Raw genomic sequence first — 16,179 nt, 5'->3', positions numbered from 1 at the left:
TCAAACAAAAATGTGTCTGAAAAACTCCTGTGAGGTACATTTTGGTAACTAGCAGGAGCATTGCCATTATTCTAACTACTGATATTGATATTGAAACAGTTTATTTAGCCAGGAAAATACAGATACAGAGTCGATAATAATAACAATATTGACATGGTTGAACCAAATGAGAGCCTGAGCTCTCTGTAAGTCATCTGGGCTTCAGATTGATAACATACTATATTTCTTATCTCATCTTACCTTCAAGAGAATGTCTAAATCTTGTTTGTCCAGGTACCCTCTTGTCAGCTCTCGACCATCAAAATCCACTTCAGCTTTGTATCGCACAAGTCCAGTGCCCATGTCAATACCTTTTACATCATAAATGGCACGAATTAACACATCACGCTCAAGCTCATCATTGATTTTCTCCAATCGATGCTGTGGGATGGATCTGTAAAAGACAATTACATATAAAAAAAAATTTCAAGACTTGACACAGGATGCTGGCTGTGATTTTTTTTTTTTTTTTTTTTACTGGGATTAGCCCACCCCTCGCCCGACAGGTCACAGACCCACATCGGGGCCTGGGGGGGACGAAAATGTACTACCATTACTACTTTTTTTTTTTTATAAACGTGGCCTCCAGCCTCCCCTAATAGCCACACCTTCACCACCATTTATTTACCTTAATATTAAATATCCTAATACATAAGAAGCTATCCTATCTGTGTTAAATTAGTTGAGCAGATCCATGCGGCATTCCGACTGTAGCCTCATAGTCAATATCTGCAGCAGTTGTCGGAGTAGGGGCAGAAGCTCTCGTTCCCCTGAGGCAGAGCAAAGCCGACCGAAGGAGAGAGAAGTAGACAGTCGACATCTCATCCAGGCTGTGCATAACTCTGGCTGCTTTGTTCGGAGATCAGCTCCAGTCTGGCGAGAAACATCTTGCACTTGGGCCCATCCCACCAGAGGTTGTGAACACTAGAGGAGTGAAGCTGCCTTGGTCAACATTTTGAATTCTCTCCCCATATGCCCTTCTCTTGTCGTTCTCGTTCCTCCTATGCGCAGCATCGAGAGCTAGGTTACGGTGACAAACGGCCATGGGATCAAAAATCCTGATGTCGAAGAAAGCTCGCTGTCCCCGCGTCCAGAATCCTCGAGCACTGACGTCCACACGGGCTTCGTTAGATGTGTTTGAGGTCCTGTGTTGGAGGATCTCGCCATCCAGTGGAAGGAGGGTCGGTTCTACCATGACGTCCCGGCAGGTTTCCTTCAACATATTTGCTGTGAGATCCCTTACCTCGTCATGCCTCATGCATATGAAGCCCCCCTTCTTGCAAACCATGGCGTGATCGCCATCATAGAATAGCCACACACGCATTGGGAGGGCAAACCATCTACTGGCCAACCGTACCTTAGAGCAATGGCATCTGTAAATTCTTGTTTGTTAAGGCTGAAACCATTTGCCCTTATCGGTAACGTAGTTAACCAGTTCGAGGCGCCCACCTCCTGCGCTATAGCTACTTTTTTTTATACTACTACTACTACTACTACTAATAATAATAATAATAATAATAGTAATAATAGTACAGTAATAATAATACAGTAATAATAATAATAATAATAATAATAATAATAATAATAATAATAATAATAATAATAATAACTATAATACAGGTTGTACCTCTCTAGTCCGGCAACCTCGGGACCTGACCGGTGCCGGACCATGGAAATTGCCGGACCATGGAAATTCACCCTTTTCCTGGATAGATACGGTAGTGACTTGTGTTTATGCTTGGAAGCATTAGCACCACTTTCTCTGCATCATGGTCTCTTTGAAGACATATTGAAGGGTTAAATGTCGTATAGTAGCTTCTCAAATTTCGCGAGTTTTTAATTCAACGTATTTTACTGGAACACACACAAAAAAAAAATAAATAAAAATTTTGACGGCGGAAACTTGAATTTCGACGGGTTTGAACGGCCCGCTAACGTGCAGACGACGTGCAAAATCGTGTAAACAGCGTCATTTCTCTTATGTACGAAAGATTCATTATTGTTTATTACTGAATGTCTTTTTTATTGAATTAATGTTTATGTGTGCAAAATGAGCAATACAATTCATTAATAATACGTAGAATATTAAAACACACGAGGAAATGACACAGCATTGTTTTCGTTGATTACAAAACCAGTGGCTGACTGGTTCTACATATAAAACTGAAGAAAATAAGACCTTGGTTGTAGCTGTAATAAAATTAATATGGTTGTTTTAAGTAATGTTTTTTAATGTTAATAAATGGAACAATAGAAGTAGCTAATGATAATGTTTCTGAATTTGTTTTTATTGAATTAATGTTTGTGTGTGCAAAATTAACAATACAATCTATTAATAATACGTGGAATATGAAAACACACGATGAGATGGCGCCTAAAGTAGATAAACTTCGTTGTGTGAAGAGAAAGAAGAACACATTGAAATTGAGTGACAAACTTGAAATAATTAAGAAACTAGATCGTGGTGTGAGCAATACTGTTCTAATGGAAACATACGACATTGGAAAGTCTACAATTTATGATATATAAAAGGCAAAGAATAAAATTTAGAATTCACAGCTTTTTCATTAAAACTGCTCGTTTTGATAAATGAAGCATGCTATATTTGCAAATGAATAAACTATCAAAATGTACCTGTTCATTTCTTCTTTATTCTTCATTAAATTTGAATTTTAAAAGTACTGCCTGAGAATCCGGAAAATCCGAAAATCCGGACCGACCCAATCCCCAAGCAGTCCGGATTTTTGGACTTCTACTGTACATATAAAACTGAAGAAAATAAGACCCTGATTGTAGCTGTAGTAAAATTAATGTAAAAAAATTAATATGGTTGTTTGAAGTTCCTGTAACGTTATTTAATGTTAATAAATGGAACAATATAAGTAGCTCACCATTAATGGTAAAAAAAAGTGAGACTGCGCGTATGTAAGTGTGCACATGTGAAAACATATCGTCATTACTCTACATAAGAATATGAAAGCAACACTTATTTACTGTTCCTATATATTGACGTGGGGTTAAATGTTGTACTCTGTATAGACAAGCACACACACACACAGAGAGAGAGAGAGAGAGAGAGAGAGAGAGAGAGAGAGAGAGAGAGAGAGAGAGAGAGAGAGAGAGAGAGAGAGAGAGAGAGAGAGAGAGAGAGAGAGAGAGAGAGAGAGAGAGAGAGGAGAGAGAGAGAGAGAGAGAGAGAGAGAGAGAGAGAGAGAGAGAGAGAGAGAGAGAGAGAGAGAGAGAGAGAGAGGGAGAGAGAGAGAGAGAGAGAGAGAGAGAGAGAGAGAGAGAGAGAGAGAGAGAGAGAGAGAGAGAGAGAGAGAGAGAGAGAGAGAGAGAGAGAGAGAGAGAGAGAGAGAGAGAGAGAGAGAGAGAGAGAGAGAGAGAGAGAGAGAGAGAGAGAGAGAGAGAGAGAGAGAGAGAGAGAGAGAGAGAGAGAGAGAGAGAGAGAGAGAGAGAGAGAGAGAGAGAGAGAGAGAGAGAGAGAGAGAGAGAGAGAGAGAGAGAGAGAGAGAGAGAGAGAGAGAGAGAGAGAGAGAGAGAGAGAGAGAGAGAGAGAGAGAGAGAGAGAGAGAGAGAGAGAGAGAGAGAGAGAGAGAGAGAGAGAGAGAGAGAGAGAGAGAGAGAGAGAGAGAGAGAGAGAGAGAGAGAGAGAGAGAGAGAGAGAGAGAGAGAGAGAGAGAGAGAGAGAGAGAGAGAGAGAGAGAGAGAGAGAGAGAGAGAGAGAGAGAGAGAGAGAGAGAGAGAGAGAGAGAGAGAGAGAGAGAGAGAGAGAGAGAGAGAGAGAGAGAGAGAGAGAGAGAGAGAGAGAGAGAGAGAGAGAGAGAGAGAGAGAGAGAGAGAGAGAGAGAGAGAGAGAGAGAGAGAGAGAGAGAGAGAGAGAGAGAGAGAGAGAGAGAGAGAGAGAGAGAGAGAGAGAGAGAGAGAGAGAGAGAGAGAGAGAGAGAGAGAGAGAGAGAGAGAGAGAGAGAGAGAGAGAGAGAGAGAGAGAGAGAGAGAGAGAGAGAGAGAGAGAGAGAGAGAGAGAGAGAGAGAGAGAGAGAGAGAGAGAGAGAGAGAGAGAGAGAGAGAGAGAGAGAGAGAGAGAGAGAGAGAGAGAGAGAGAGAGAGAGAGAGAGAGAGAGAGAGAGAGGAGAGAGAGAGAGAGAGAGAGAGAGAGAGAGAGAGAGAGAGAGAGAGAGAGAGAGAGAGCCGAACTGCCGATGTAAACAAACCCATTTCCCAAGCGGCTTTTGTTTTTTTTTTTTTTTATGGGGATTAGCCCACCCGGGTATAGGTCACTGACCACATTAGCCTGAGGGGCAAAAATTTAATACTCTTGTAATAATAATAATAATTCAGATAAGTAGAAAAAAAAAAAAAAAGCTGCCTATATACCTATTGGACAAACTAAAATCGTTCCGGACCACAGGAGTTTCTGGACCACAGAATGCAGGACTAGAGAGGTACAACCTGTACTAATAAAAATAATAATAATAATAATAATAATAATAATAATAATAATAATAATAATAACAATAATAATAATAATAATAATAATAATAATAATAATAATAATAATAATAATAATAATTCAGATAAGTAAAATTTATAATAAAAATACAAAAATAATAATGTTAACAATAATAATAATAATAATAAAAATAACAATAAAGAACCTTAAAGAAATACAAAAATGAAATAAAAAAATTAAGAGTGAGAAACAATATACAGTAAAAGTCCAAAAATCCGGATGCCAGAAATCCGGACCACCCGAGAATCCGGACTTTTCGTAAACTATTTTTTTTTTTTTTTAGCGGGCTTTTGTGTGTGTGCGCATGCGTGAGCGCCACAGCTGCACAGCGACAACAAGCGACCGCGTGGTCGCCACTTTAAAACGAGCAATCAAACTGTGACAACATACAGTATACAGGTAGTTCTGCTATAACGCGATAATTGTGTTCTTGTAAAATGTCGTGTTATAGAAAATCGCGTAATAGAAATAACAGGGCTTATGGAGAAAATAGGGTTAGGTGCAGATTACTCGAAATCGAAAAAATTTAGTAGTTAGCCTAACACAAAGGATAGCACAGTCTAAATAAATGTTACATTCATATCTAATAATGAAATCATACAGTAAATGTTACACTTTACTTGATGGGGGAGAAGGGTGATTTTGAGGTTGATAAAATCGAGCTTCTCTTCAAGTGTTATATCCTTTCTTTTACGATCATCACCGGGAATTCTATCACCAGAACGCTTCTTGTTGATATTCTTCTTTACTATATTCACAGTTAATACCACAAAATTGGAGAAATAGAAAAAGAGCAAATTCGCGTTATCAAAACACGCGTTATAGCAGAACTCACTGTATATACTCGTCTAAAACCCCCTTCGTTTATCGGTCGACCCTGATTTTTTGACCAAGAAATCGTTAATTTAAGATATTCCTTGTTTATAATTCGACCCACGTTTTTGAGGGTAATGGAACAACAAAACCTTCAGTAAAAACGCTCTACGTCCTATAAACTGAGGCTCGCCGTGCCTGAAACACGAGTGCCGAAGGCAAATTGTTTACCATTTATTATTACGACACTTTACACTGAAACGCGGGTAGTTTCAACAAAAATATTGTATATTTCCATTAAAGTATGTATTCAAGTCAATTAGGAGGGAATATTATTGTAATACAACAGTTTTTTAATTAAACCATTCGAAAAGCGATTACGGTAACATCTTTTGAACGAAAGAAAGTGAGTCATTGTTTTTGTCACGATTTTATCCCACTTTCCACTATAATATGGACGTAATTTCAGCAAAAATATTACATTTCCGTGAATGTATTATATCAAGCACAGTATGAATAGAATATCATTGTAATATAACAGAATTTTAACCGAAAACTATTAAAAAAACGAGTAACATCTCAAGAACATCGGAAGCTTAGGTAAAGTCTTTTGTTTTCTTCATGTATTTTATCCTATTTTACATTGAAATACATCACGTTTCAGCAAAACTACTATTTATTCATTCAGGCGCAGTTTAGGTAAAATATACGTGTGATGTAATAGTTTTTTAACTGAAAACGATTCGAAAAACACGTACCTTCTAGCCCTGTTCAAGGAGAGGACAGGGAGAAGCTGTTTGGTGCTGCAGACGATGACAAGGAAAGTGATTTTGATGGATTTTAATGAAAATATTCAGAACTATGGTATCGTAGTATTTATTCAAGTCAATTAGGATAGAATATTATTGTAATACAACAGTTTTTTAATTGAAAACCATTCGAAAAGCGATTACGGTAACATCTTTTGAACGAAAGAAAGCGAAAGTCATTGTTTTCGTCACGATTTCATCCCACTTTCCACTGTAATACGTACGTCATTTCAGCAAAAATATTACATTTCCGTGAATGCATTATATCAAGCACAGTATGAATAGAATACCATTGTAATACAGTGGTCCCTCGGTTAACGAGCACAATTCGTTCCAGCAGGTTGCTCGTTAACCGAAAAACTCGTTAACCGAAACAATTGTTTCAATGGGTTTTTGGGTAATTGGTTCCAGCTCACCGAAAATTGCCTAAATTCAACAAAAAAGGTAGAAAGGTACACTTACTTTGAGGTGTGTATGTAGAAGGCTCCTGGATGATGATGATGGGAATTAGAATGGGGGTGGAGGAGAAGGGAGAAGAGAAGGCATTGGGGTGGAAGAGAAGTCACCCCATGGCACCTTTTCACCCATAAAATTTTAGTTCTCTTGGTGTAATTCAAGATTATTTTCTTTAAATCAACAATGCACTGCATTATATATTGTCAATGTGTAAAATAAATTTCAAAATGACCAATAATTTGCTTGGAAACACAGAAAAAAAGCATTTAGTTGAAGAGAGTCTGAAGCAAGATGTTACCTCCACTGAAAACAGAGAGAGACTAACGCCTGTCTGGTGTGTTAACAGGCTGGATGGCATGCCAGAAACTAGTTTCTTTACCTTCAATTATGTTCAATAATTGTTAAAATGACTAAAAAAGTTAATATTAAACTTTTAAAATTATTGAATAGTATAAATTTCTTGATATTTACTAAAATAGTAAGGAATTTAAGCCCTAAAACCGATTACTGTATTGGCGGACTAATACTACAGCTGGTGGACCGCCAAATGCAAGCGAAAACATGTTGAAGTCGGCTCGTAAAAAACTCGTTAATTGAGAGATTGCTCGTTAACCGAAGTTAAGAATCTTATGGAAGGTAAATCGTTAACCGAATTCTCGTTAATCGAGGCGCTCGTTAACCGAGGGACCACTGTATAACAATATTTTGAGTCCTACTCTTTCCATTTACAGAGTACTGTACAAGCCCATAATAATGGCGCCTAAAGTAGATAAACTTCGTTGTGAAGAGAAAGAAGAACACGTTGAAATTGAGTGACAAACTTGAAATAATTAAGAAACTAGTACGTGGTGTGAGCAATACTGTTCTAATGGAAACATACGACATTGGAAAGTCTACAATTTATGATATAAAAAAGGTAAAGAATAAAATTCTAGAATTCACAGCTTTTTCATTAAAACTGCTCGTTTTGATAAATGAAGCATGCTATACAGCTAGACCCCGACTTACGACCGTCGGGACTTACGACCGCCGCAGTTGTAACCATTTTTTTTTTTTTTTCAAATGACGCACGCATTTTCTATACCAAAACGTTTCCAGTTAATGTAGTCTCCATGTATAATTAGAAAATTATGGGGACCCCATGTGCATTCAGCTGACTACATTAAAGGTAAGTGCTCAGTCACACTGTATCCCTCCCTCATTAATTATTACTTTCACTGTACTGTATCCATTCCTCATTATTTATTACTTTTACTGTACTGTATTTCATTGTAGATTTTTTATCTATGTCGAACTTACGACCATTCGGACTTACGACCTGGATTTGGGTCCCTAACCCCGTCTTAAGTCGGGGTCTAGCTGTATTTGCTAATGAATAAACTTTCAAAATGTACCTGTTCATCTCTTCTTTATTCCTCCTTAAATTTGAATTTTAAAAGTACTGCCTGAGAATCCGGAAAATCCGAAAATCCGGACCGACCCAATCCCCAAGCAGTCCGGATTTTTGGACTTATACTGTAAGTACAGTGGTCCCTCGGTTAACGAACGGTTCGATTAACTAAATTTCAGTTAACGAATTACCTCCCATAAGGATCTTCAAATCGGTTAACGAACAAAACTTCGATTAACGAAATCCTTACGACAAACAAGTTTTGTTGTGAGCATCAGCTGATCAGCTAATGGGCTAGTCTGCCAATTCAGTTATCTGTTCTATGTTTACATTCATTTCCAGTGGAGTAAATATCAAGAAAGTTGTGCTCTTTAATATTTTTGCATTTTTTATATTAAAATTATTAGTCATTTTAAAATTTAGTTTACATATTGATAATATGCAGTACAGAAAAATAATTTTTTGTGCGCCCATCAGCCGCTTGACTCACCCACCAGGCGTCAGTTTGGCTTTGTTTACAGTGGAGTGAGCAATGATTTTGTTGGTGTCTTGAATATTTTTGCATTTTTACATTAAAATTATTGATCATTCTGAAATTTAGTTAACATATTGATAATATATAGCGCAGTGCAGTGTTGATTTAAATAAAATAATCTTGAATTACATCTAGTGAACTTAAAATTTTATTGGTGAAATTACTGCATCAAGCATGGGTCCCCTGAAAGGTGATTTCTCCTCCATCCCCACTTCCTTCTCTTTTCCCTTCTCCTCCACTCCCACTTCTAATTCCCATCATCATCATCAACCAGGAGCCTTCTACATACACACATCAAAGTAAGTGTACTTTACTGCATTTTTTTTTTACTTTGTATGTACTTTTCTGTGAGCTGGAACCAATTACCCAATATCCCATTGAAACAATGGATTTGGTTAACGAAATTTTCGGTTAACGAGCGACTCTGTGGAACGAATTGTGTTCGTTAACCGAGGGACCACTGTATGTTGTGTTGTCAATGGTAAGAGAAACAATTGAGACCCTGCAATTGTTTGTAAATGAGGCAGAAAGTCAGATGAGCAACCTGGGACTTATTCACAATTTTTGTGAAGCCATATGGCAGCAGGGTCTACCATTAGACCAGTGGTTCTTAACCTTTTTAGGGTCTCGCCCCCAATATCAGTTGGTCCTCATCTCCACGCCTGCCTCCTTCCTTCATATAAATTCTAAATCTAAAAATTCTAAAACAATTTCCTCTTGAATTAAATAGGAAAATTGTGAAACTAGTTTTTCATTTGTTACTTTAATAACTTTAATTATTCAAGAGTATGTATGAGCAACTTGCAAATACACAACATATTTCGTGAGAACACATTTAGTGAGATTTTTTACACTGCTTCTGAGCTACCAGATCCCGAATACGTGGCCGCATGTCAGAGAGAGCACATTTTGATTGACGTAGTTACCATTTACGACATTTTGAAGTACAGTATCTGGATGAGCCTTCACGAAAACCAAGGGCACATACACACACCTGTTAAGGCCATTCCCACCCCCTCCCCCTCGGTTAAGAGCCGCTGCATTAGACAATACATTATGCTTCCAATATCTTCCCAGACGGTAGTACCTCCCTGTTTGGTAGCTGCCTACTACCTATGTGCTTACCTGATCAATGCAGTTAATGATCAAATGTGCTGCTCCACCTGACTGGCTGAAGAGCATAATTGTAAAATGACAAGGGAAAAGGTGATATACTTTAATTTGGAAACTATAGGGGCTTGAAGCTGTCAAATCATGTTAGGAAAGTTGTGGAAAGAGTAATCAAGAAACTGATAAGGGAGAGAATGGATGAGACAAATAGGATCAAGAATTACACGAGTGTGAATGTGGAGTGGAGGAGAGCCAAGGGTAAGCCAAGAATGACATTGGGATAGGTTGTGTGAAATGACTTCAAAGACAAGAGGAGATGCCGTCACATAATCACACCTAACCTAAGCAAGAAGGAAAAATGGCCATAAAACAGTGATGAGACATTAAACAAGTTAGAATGAAAATGACTGCTTGACTTACTTTCCAACCAGAGCTGCAGCATTTGTATAGATAATAAACCCTGACACCCCAGCCAAGATTCCACCAATGAGACAAGAACCTAAGGCATCAGGAATGTGTGAACCAGTGAAGGAAGTGAGGCCCATACATGCCATGGCAACGGTGACACCCATGACAGCTGCCATATCCTCCAGTAGCACCACATTTACACTTGGATCTTGCCCTCTTAGCACTGAAAAACAAGAACAGAAAAATATAACCACACATAAAAAAGAATATGTACTAAATGCCTGTAAATTTTATTATTTCAGTGTTTCCTTTTATCATTAGTGTTTTTCGAATTTATATCAATTAACCGAACCTTATTCCCAAACTGTGGAATGCTCTGCCTTCTTCTGTGTTTCCATGCTGGTTTTCCGGCATCTTCGTGGTGTAGATTAATACAGTATAACCTTTTTTTCTATACCCCGGTATTTACAATTTCTTTCCGTTCTTTCCTCCCCCCCCAGGCTCCGTTGTGGGTCATTTGACCTGTGCCCGGGTGGGCTAATTCCCGTAAAAAAACAAACAAAAAAAAAAAACAACAACTGAACGGAACAGGTCTCCCAGCCACCCAACAAACATTATATACAGCTAACTCTCAGCATTTACAGGTTCAAAGGTCAGAGTTTTACAATGGGGGTTCTCTGTGTTCCTCATTAACATGGCTCATAAATGTGACTACGTATACAGTATGTAGATTCAAACCCTGACACATAATTAATTAGTTACAATGGAGAAAAAGAAACAGGCTGGAGCCTCCCCAAAAAACTATCTTCTTTAACCCCATAACTTGATGTACACTCAGCATTATTATTACTTTACCCCCTTCAAGTGTCCAATAAATTACTTATATTTACTTTTATATAAATTTTTGGACTGTAGTTAAATAAAGCTACAGTAGAAAAGTAGAAGATATCTATTGTGTATTGTGCCTACTGGTCCCTAATTCAGCTTGATTGCTTTGGGAGGAGATGTCTTACATCCCAGTATAGTATACAATATTCCTTCCCGTTTATGAGGGTTTCTCGTGAGTTAAGAAAGACTTCATCTTCCGAAAAAAAAAAATCCTGAAGTTGGTAGTTAAAGTGCACAACCATCAACTAGTATTACCACCCAATGTGTGGGATGATGGGCGGGTTGGAGGCAGCTAGGTTGTGGTGCATTTGTGCATTTTTCATCTCTTTACTTTTCCATGATATACCCGAACACTGTACATTCCTTGCTTGTGTTGAGTTATTAAATATAACTTTTAAACCTTGTTTAGGGAAGTTTTTGGGTCTCCAGTCCTTAACTCTTTAATTTTTAATGAAGTACAGTGGTCCCTCGGTTAACAAACGGTTCGATTAACAAAATTTTGGTTAACGAATTACCTCCCATAAGGATCTTCAATTCGGTTAACGAACAAAACTTCGATTAACGAAATCCTTACGACAAACACGTTTTGTTGTGAGCATCAGCTGACGGGCTAGTCTGCCAATTCAGTAATCTGTTCTATGTTTACATTCGTTTCCAGTGGAGTAAATATCAAGAAGGTTGTGCCCTTTAATATTTGTGCATTTTTTATATTAAAATTATTATTCACTTTAAAATTTAGTTAACATATTGATAATATATGCAGTACAGGGATCTAGTTTTGTGTGCGCCCATCAGCCACTTGACTCACCAACCAGGCATCAGTGTGGCTTTGTTTACAGTGGAGTGAACATCAATTTTGTTGGTGTCTTGAATATTTTTGCATTTTTATATTAAAATTATTGGTCATGCTGAAATTTAGTTAAAATATTGATAATACAGTCATGCGCTGGTTAACATCCTAGATACGTTCTTGGAAACTTGACGTTAACCGAAATGGACGTTGTCCGATCATCACATAAACTTGGTATTTGTACTTACGTGTATGTGGATTACTATATACGGACATATACACTCTTACTCTTAAATCACTACTGTAATGTGATACAAGTGATTAATTTTTATCTATTGTGCAAAATACATGATGTTTATATTAAAATTATTCACTGTCTTACAAGGATTCCAGCAGATGGGGGAGAGGGAGGGAGGGAGGGGCGGGGGGCGTGGGGGGCGGGGGGGCGGGGGGTGGGGGCGGGGCAAGTAGGGAGGGGAGGGGCGGGGAGGAGGGGCGTGGGGAGGAGGCTGGGGAGGAGGGGGCGGTGGGAGAGGGGAGCGGGAGGTGAGGTAGTACGTTTGACAGTTGGCACCGGCCCAAGGTCTAATAACGCGTTTTTATTTATTAATTCTTAAGTGACTAAGCTTCTCTCTTATAAAAAGCCAGTGAAATGACCTAGGTGAATATAATTTACATTGCTGGGAGTCTTGTAAGATGGTGATTAATTTAAATATAAACATGATATAATTTGCACTAGACATAACAATTTTAGTACCGTAATCAAATTAGTACATGAGCACTCCAGCTTTGCACTAAGGTCATTTATTTCTTTTACGTTTCTTTTAGTATGGTGTGTGCATGTAAATAGATGAAAATAAATTTAGAGATTTATGTAAATCTACCCAAAAATACAGTTGAAAAACTTTATATTATAAAATGTACTACAGTACTGTACACTAATGTACTAAACCTTTTATCTCTTGAGCAAAATATATGATGATTATATTCAAATTATTGGCTGTCTTGCAAGAATTCCAGCAATGCAAATTATATTCTCCTAACTTAAGTCAGAGATATTATGTAAGATAAAAACTGTAAGCCTAAAACCCTGGCTGGGCAGATGGGGGAGAGGGAGGGAGGGAGCATGGGGGGGGGGGCGGGGGAGAGGTACTTTGACCAAGGTCTGTGGAAGTACTTATTTGTTTATTAATGTTTAAATCAGTTTTTTTTGCTCGTGAAAATTTCATAGAAGTGACCGGGGTGAAGGAGGTGTTGGTGTGAGGAGATGTTGGTGTGGGTTTAGGGAGGTGGGTGGGGGGTGAGGGAGGTGTGGTGTGAAGGTGGGTTGGTGTGAGGGAGGTGGTGGTGGTGTGAGGGAGGTCTTGGTGGTGGGGGTGAGGGAGGTCTTGGTGGTGGGGGTGAGGGAGGTCTTGGTGGGGGTGAGGGAGGTCTGGTGGTGAGGGGAGGTCTGTAGGGGTGAGGGAGGTCTGGTGGTGAGGGTGAGGGAGGTCTTGGTGTCTGTGTGGAGGGAGGTGTTGGTGGGTGAGGGAGGAGAGGGGTGGTGAGGGGAGGGAGGTCTTGGAGAGGTGAGGGAGGTCTTGGTGGTGAGGTGAGGGAGGTCTTGGTGGTGGGGTGAGGGAGGTCTGGTGGTGAGGGGAGGGAGGTCTGGTGGTGAGGTGGGGGAGGTCTTGGTGGTGGGGTGAGGGGAGGTCTTGGTGGTGGGGGTGAGGGAGGTCTGGTGGTGAGGTGAGGGAGGTCTTGGTGGTGAGGTGAGGGGAGGTCTTGGTGGTGGGGGTGAGGGAGGTCTGGTGGTGGGGGGTGAGGAGGTCTTGGTGTTGGTGTGAGGGAGGTCTGGTGGTGGGGTGAGGAGCACTGGTGGTGAGGTGAGGGAGGTCTTGTGGTGGTGTGGAGGGAGGTCTTGGTTGGTGTGAAGGAGGTGTTGGTGTGAGGGAGATGTAGGGTGGTGTGAGGGAGGTCTTGTGGTGGGATGAGGGAGGTCTTGGTGTTGGTGTGAAGGAGATGCTGGTGTGAGGGGAGGTTCTGGTGGAGGGGAGGTCTTGGTGGTGGGGTGGGAGGGAGCTCTTGGGGTGTGTGAGGGGAGGTGTTGGTGGTGGTGGAGGAAGATGTTGGTGTGAGGGAGGTCTGGTGGTGGGATGAGGGAGGTCTGGTGGTGAGGGGGGAGGTCTGGTGGTGGTGTGAGAGAGGTCTGTGGAAGTGAGGGGAGGTCTTGTGGTGGTGAGGGAGGTCTGGTAGGGGATGAGGAGGTCTTGGTGGTGGGATGAGGGAGGTCTTGGTGGTGAGGTGAGGGGAGGTATTGTGTTGGTGTGAGGGAGGTCTTGGTGGTGGGGTGGAGGAGGTCTTGGTGGTGGTGTGAGGGAGGTCTGTGGGGGGTGAGGGAGGTCTTGGTGGTGGTGTGGGAGGGAGGTCTTTGGTGGGGAGGGAGGTCTTGTGTTGCTGTGAGGGAGATGTTAGTGGTGGTGTGAGGAGGTCTTGGTGGTGAGGTGAGGGAGGTCTGTGGGGGAGGGAGGTCTTGGTGGTGAGGTGAGGGAGGTTTGGTGGTGGGGTGAGGGAGGTCTTGGTGGTGTGAGGGAGGTGGTGGTGGAGGGAGGTCTTGGTGGTGGGGTGAGGGAGGTCTGGTGTTGGTGGAGGGGAGATGTTAGTGGTGGTGAGGGAGGTGTCTTGTGGTGAGGTGAGGGAGGTCTCTGTGTTGGTGTGGAGGGAGATGTTGGTGTGGGAGGGAGGTCCTGGTGGTGGGATGAGGGAGGTAGTGGTGTTGGTGTGAAGGAGGTGGTGGTGGGGATGAGGGAGGTCTGTTGGTGGAAGGAGGTGGTGGTGTGAGGGAGGTGTTGGTGGTGAGGTGAGGGAGGTCTTGGGTTGTGGAGGGAGGTGGGTAGGGGAGGTCTGTGTGGATGAGGGAGGTCTTGGTGTTGGTGTGAAGGAGGTGGTGGTGTGGAGGGAGGTGTTGGTGAGGTGAGGGAGGTCTTGGTGTTGGTGTGAGGGAGGTGTTGGTGGTGGTGTGAGGGAGGTCTGGTGGAGGGAGGTAGTAGGCTGGGTGGAAGGAGGTGGTGGTGTGGAGGGGAGGTCTTGGTGGTGGTGTGAGGGAGGTCTTGTGGTGGTGGTGGAGGGAGGTCTGGTGTTGGTGTTAGGGTGATGTTGGTGTAGGGAGATGTTGGTGGTGGTGTGGAGGGAGGTCTTGTGGTGGGGTGAGGGAGGTCCAGGTGTTGGTGTGAAGGAGGTGTTGGTGGTGGGGGAGGGAGGTCTTGGTGTTGGTGTGAAGAAGGTGTTGGTGTGGAGGGAGGTGTTGGTGGTGGTGTGGAGGAGGTCTTGGTGGTGGAGGTGAGGGAGGTCTTGGTGTTGGTGGAAGGAGGTGTTGGTGGAGGAGGTGTAGAGGGAGGTCTTGTGAGGCAGGGAGGAGGTGGTGAGGGAGGTGTTGGTGGTGGAAGAAGGTGTTGGTGGGAGGGAGATGTTGGTGGGTGTGAGGAGTCTTGGTGGGGTGAGGGAGGCCAGGTGTTGGTGTGAGGGAGGTGTTGGTGGTGGGGTGAGGAGGTCTTGTGTTGGTGAAGAAGGTGTTGTGGAGGGGAGGTGTTGGTGGTGTGAAGGGAGGTCTTGGTGGTGAGGTAAGGGAGGTCTTGTGTTGGTGAAGGAGGTGTTGGTGGAGGGAGGTCTGGGGTGAGGGAGGTCTGGTGGTGTTGTGAGGGGAGGTAGGTGTGAGGGGAGGTGTTGGTGGTGGTGTGAGGGAGGTGTTTGTGGGGGTGAGGGAGGTGGGTGGGGGTGAGGGAGGTCTAGGTGTTGGTGGTGGGGTGAGGGAGGTCTAGGTGTTGTGGTGGGGTGAGGGGAGATGTTGGTGGTGGTGTGGAGGGAGGTCTGTGGTGGGAGGGAGGTGTTTGTGTGGGGTAGGGAGGTGTTGGTGGTGGGGTGAGGGAGGTCTGGGGTGAGGGAGGTCTTGGTGGTGGTGGGGAGGGAGGTGTTGGTGTGAGGAGGTGTTGGTGGTGGTGTGAGGGAGGTGTTTGTGGTTGTGTGAGGGAGTGTTGGTGGTGGTGTGAGGGAGGTGGCAGGTGGAGGGAGGTGTTTGTGTGGTGTGTGAGGGAGGTGTGGTGGGGGTGAGGGAGGTTGGTGGTGGGAGGGAGGTGTTTGTGGTTGTGTGGAGGGAGGTGTTGGTGGTGGTGTGAGGAGGTCTGGTGGTGGTGTGGAGGGAGGTGTTTGTGGTGGTGTGGGAGGGAGGTGTTGGTGGTTGTGTGGAGGGAGGTGTGGTGTGAGGGGAGGTGTTGGTGGTGGTGTGAGGGAGGTGTTGTGGTTGTGTGAGGGAGGTGTAGGGTGGTGTGGAGGAGGTGTGGTGGTGTGAGGGAGGTGTTTGTGGTGGTGTGTGAGGTGTTGGTGTGTGAGGGAGGTGTTTGTGGTGGAGGGAGGTGTTGGTGGTGGGGTGGAGGGAGTGTTTGGGGGGTGAGG

At 42.7% G+C, this 16,179-nt stretch overlaps 1 protein-coding gene across 1 annotated transcript in view; it reads right to left on the bottom strand.

Moving 5' to 3' along the window:
* The window catches only part of LOC121859247 (zinc transporter 9-like), a 75,949-nt gene that overhangs the window by 2,423 nt on the left and 57,347 nt on the right, over positions 1–16,179 (bottom strand). Inside the window, 2 exon segments of the mRNA XM_042355989.1 lie at positions 241–433; positions 10,086–10,296. Coding sequence (XP_042211923.1) covers positions 241–433; positions 10,086–10,296 — 404 coding nt within the window.

This window comes from Homarus americanus, unplaced genomic scaffold (assembly GCF_018991925.1).
Source record: "Homarus americanus isolate GMGI-L3 unplaced genomic scaffold, GMGI_Hamer_2.0 scaffold36188, whole genome shotgun sequence".
Lineage (NCBI taxonomy): Eukaryota > Metazoa > Arthropoda > Malacostraca > Decapoda > Nephropidae > Homarus > Homarus americanus.
Note: the sequence above shows the minus strand (reverse complement) of the source record. Positions and strands in the feature narration are given on the sequence as shown.